At 46.9% G+C, this 3,032-nt stretch overlaps 1 protein-coding gene across 1 annotated transcript; it reads left to right on the top strand.

Annotated features, from left to right (window-relative positions):
* Positions 1 to 471: 471 nt before the first annotated feature.
* Positions 472 to 1,502, top strand: LOC118756174 (the record flags this gene model as incomplete). The annotated part of the gene is made up of 1 exon (XM_036490953.1): positions 472 to 1,502. A coding segment is annotated over exon 1 (1,031 nt), but the record flags the coding sequence as incomplete, so codon positions are not given.
* Between the last annotated feature and the right edge of the window lie 1,530 nt (positions 1,503 to 3,032).

Raw genomic sequence — 3,032 nt, 5'->3', positions numbered from 1 at the left:
GTCAGCATGGAACGAAACGGAATAGCAGACAAAGTGCTCGGCCTGTACTGGAACACGAAAGAAGATACGTTCGGATTCCACACACAGTTTCATCGCGTGTCTCAAGAAGTACTGAACAGAGCGCGTGCACCAACCAAGCGGGAATTACTGCGCATCGTTATGGCGGTGTTTGATCCGTTTTGTATGTTGTCTAACTTCTTAATTATTACTAAACTTCTAATTCAAGAGACCTGGAAGAGCGAAATAGAATGGGACGACACTCTTCCGAAGAAGCTGGGCAGGAAGTGGTCACAATGGTGGCAAGAGTTCGACAGCGTGAGGCAATTCACGATTCCACGATGTTACTCGCCATACGTCGCAAGCATCGGTAAAGTCGAGGTGCACATGTTTGTCGACGCAAGTCAAGTTGCGTTTGCTGCGGTGGGTTACTTGCGAGTTCTCCATGAAGGAAACGTTGACGTCAGCTTCGTAATGGGAAAATCGCGTACCGCTCCGACGAAGCTCATGTCGATCCCGCGCCTAGAACTGCAGTCAGCTGTCCTGGGCACCCGTCTGTTCAAATTAATCCAAGAATCCCACGAGTTCACGATCGAGCGGGCGGTATTCTGGAGCGACTCGCAAACCGTTTTGCAGTGGATACATTCATCGCAGAGGAAATACAAGGCGTTTGTTGGCCATCGCATATCCGAAATACTTACCTCCACTGCCCCGGAACAATGGCGATGGGTGCCAACTGGGGAAAATGCTGCAGACGCTGCAACGCGCCCATCATGTCCACCGAAATTCGACACCAATAACCGTTGGGTAAAGGGTCCCGACTTCTTAAAGTACCACGAGCAGTATTGGCCTTCCCTAACACTACAACCGGAATGTGTCCTACCAGAAGAAATTAAGACCGAAGCGATACTACTGGTGCAGCCACGCAACTCGGTCATAGACTTCTCAAGATTTGGTTCGTTTCTGAAGCTGCGACGTACTACAGCTTGGGTGATGCGTGCAGTGAACCTGTTCCGAAAGCAGCCAAGAAGCGAAGTTAATTCATCAACGAGCCTGAACGTGACAGAAATCGAAGCTGCCGAAAACATGATTTGCAAATTAGTCCAGCTGGAGTGCTACGCGAATGAGATATCCGACTTGGCAGCGGCGCGCAAACTTAGTAAGCGAAGCTCTTTATACAAGCTGTCACCGTATGTTGATGAAATTGGTGTACTACGACTGACCGGCCGCATCGATGAGGCGGCATACCTACCATACCAAGCGCGACGACCGATTTTGCTACCACCAGAACACGGAGTGTCAGCCTTAGTTGTCAAAGAAGTCCATGAGAGGAACCACCATCAGAATCTCGCAGTAACTATCTACGCCATCAGACAAAGGTACTGGATTCCCAATTTGAAGGCGTTACTTAAGCGAGTACGCCAAAAGTGCCCCATATGCATGGTTGACAGAGCAAAACCACAGCCACCGATGATGGGTCAACTACCGATTGACCGTGTGACCCCGTACGTGCGCCCTTTCACATACACTGGCGTCGATTTATTTGGTCCGTTTCACGTAGCGATTGGCAGGCGTCGAGAAAAGAGGTGGGGCGTCATATTTACGTGTTTGACTGTCCGAGCTGCGCACCTCGAGCTAGCGGAGAATTTGTCAAGCGACGCGTTCATCCAGTGCCTTCGCAATTTTATAAATCGCCGCGGCACACCTGTGAGGATAAGGAGCGATAACGGGACCAACTTCATCGGCGCACAGAAAGAGCTGAAAGCATCGGAGCAGCTGTTTGACACAGATCACATACAGTCAGAAGCAGCAAAACACAATATCGAGTGGGTGTTCAATTGCCCTCTGAACCCTAGCTCGGGTGGCTGCTGGGAGCGCCTAATAAGAGTCGTCAAAGCACTCTTAAATAAAACTTTGAAAGAGGTGGCGCCAAGGATAAGCACGTTGCAAAGCGTGCTAATAGAAGCGGAGAACATTATTAATTCTCGCCCTTTAACCGATTTACCCGTGTCACATGAAGATGACGAGCCGCTTACGCCGAACCACTTCCTGCTCGGCTGCGTAAATTCCACGCAGACACCACACCCTGTTAATGAGCAAATTTGCCTGCGCTGGACTACGGAGTACCTGCCCCAACTTTTGCGTCGTACAAAGTGGCAAGATAAAGCTACGCCACTGAAAGTGAATGACCTGGTGATAGTATGTGATGCAAAGCTATCCCGCAGGCAATGGCAACGAGGCCGTATCACTCAGGTTTTCCCAGCTAAAGACGGGCAAGTGCGAGTCGTAGAGGTGAAAACGGCCGGTGGACTCCTACGTAGGCCCGCATCCCGACTAGCCAGACTAGAAGTTGATGGTGAATGCCAGGAGGATTCACGGGGGGTGGGATGTTAGGCACCCTGTAATATATTTTTGTAGGTGGCAACGCTACCGCCACCGAATTGATGGACAGCAGCTAATACTAGGTTCACACATAAGTCGATTATCCTCATTTTCGAGCTTAACACCCTAATCTGTAATTATAACAAGAGATTAGCCATATAAAATTCGTCCCTTGTTAATCTGTAATTATAAAATAATCTCAGATTTAACCGATAACTTTTCGGTGTCCATCCTAGTTTTATCGATTGTTTTTGCGAAAGAGAGGAGAAATGCCAAATGTAAAAGTAAACAAAAATGTACGCTAGCAAGTAAAAGAGGTTTGTAAAGGTATTTTTAATAAAATGTTAAGTTAAAATATATTTATATTGCTTATTATAGAAGAAAAACGTGATCACGGTGGCACAGAGAAGAAACAAAAATTTTCCTTGAGATGTGAGAATAACAAGCACAACAAATTTGACGGCTAATAATCTGAGATTTGCCTGTGTAAACGGGGTGATTAAAAATCGAGCTTTGATTGAGATAATATTGATATGTGAACATAGTTTAGTTGACAAATGAAAATTCTAGAGATACATCGATGGCAGCTTAAGCGAGGCGCACGAAACACACAAGTGTAAAACGAGTCATATAGCGTATCATTTTATATTCAA

Source organism: Rhagoletis pomonella, unplaced genomic scaffold, assembly GCF_013731165.1.
Source record: "Rhagoletis pomonella isolate Grant_MI unplaced genomic scaffold, Rhpom_1.0 Rhpom_scaffold_09110, whole genome shotgun sequence".
In the NCBI taxonomy this organism is placed as follows: Eukaryota; Metazoa; Arthropoda; class Insecta; order Diptera; family Tephritidae; genus Rhagoletis; species Rhagoletis pomonella.
This window is presented reverse-complemented; position numbering and strand designations above follow the sequence as displayed.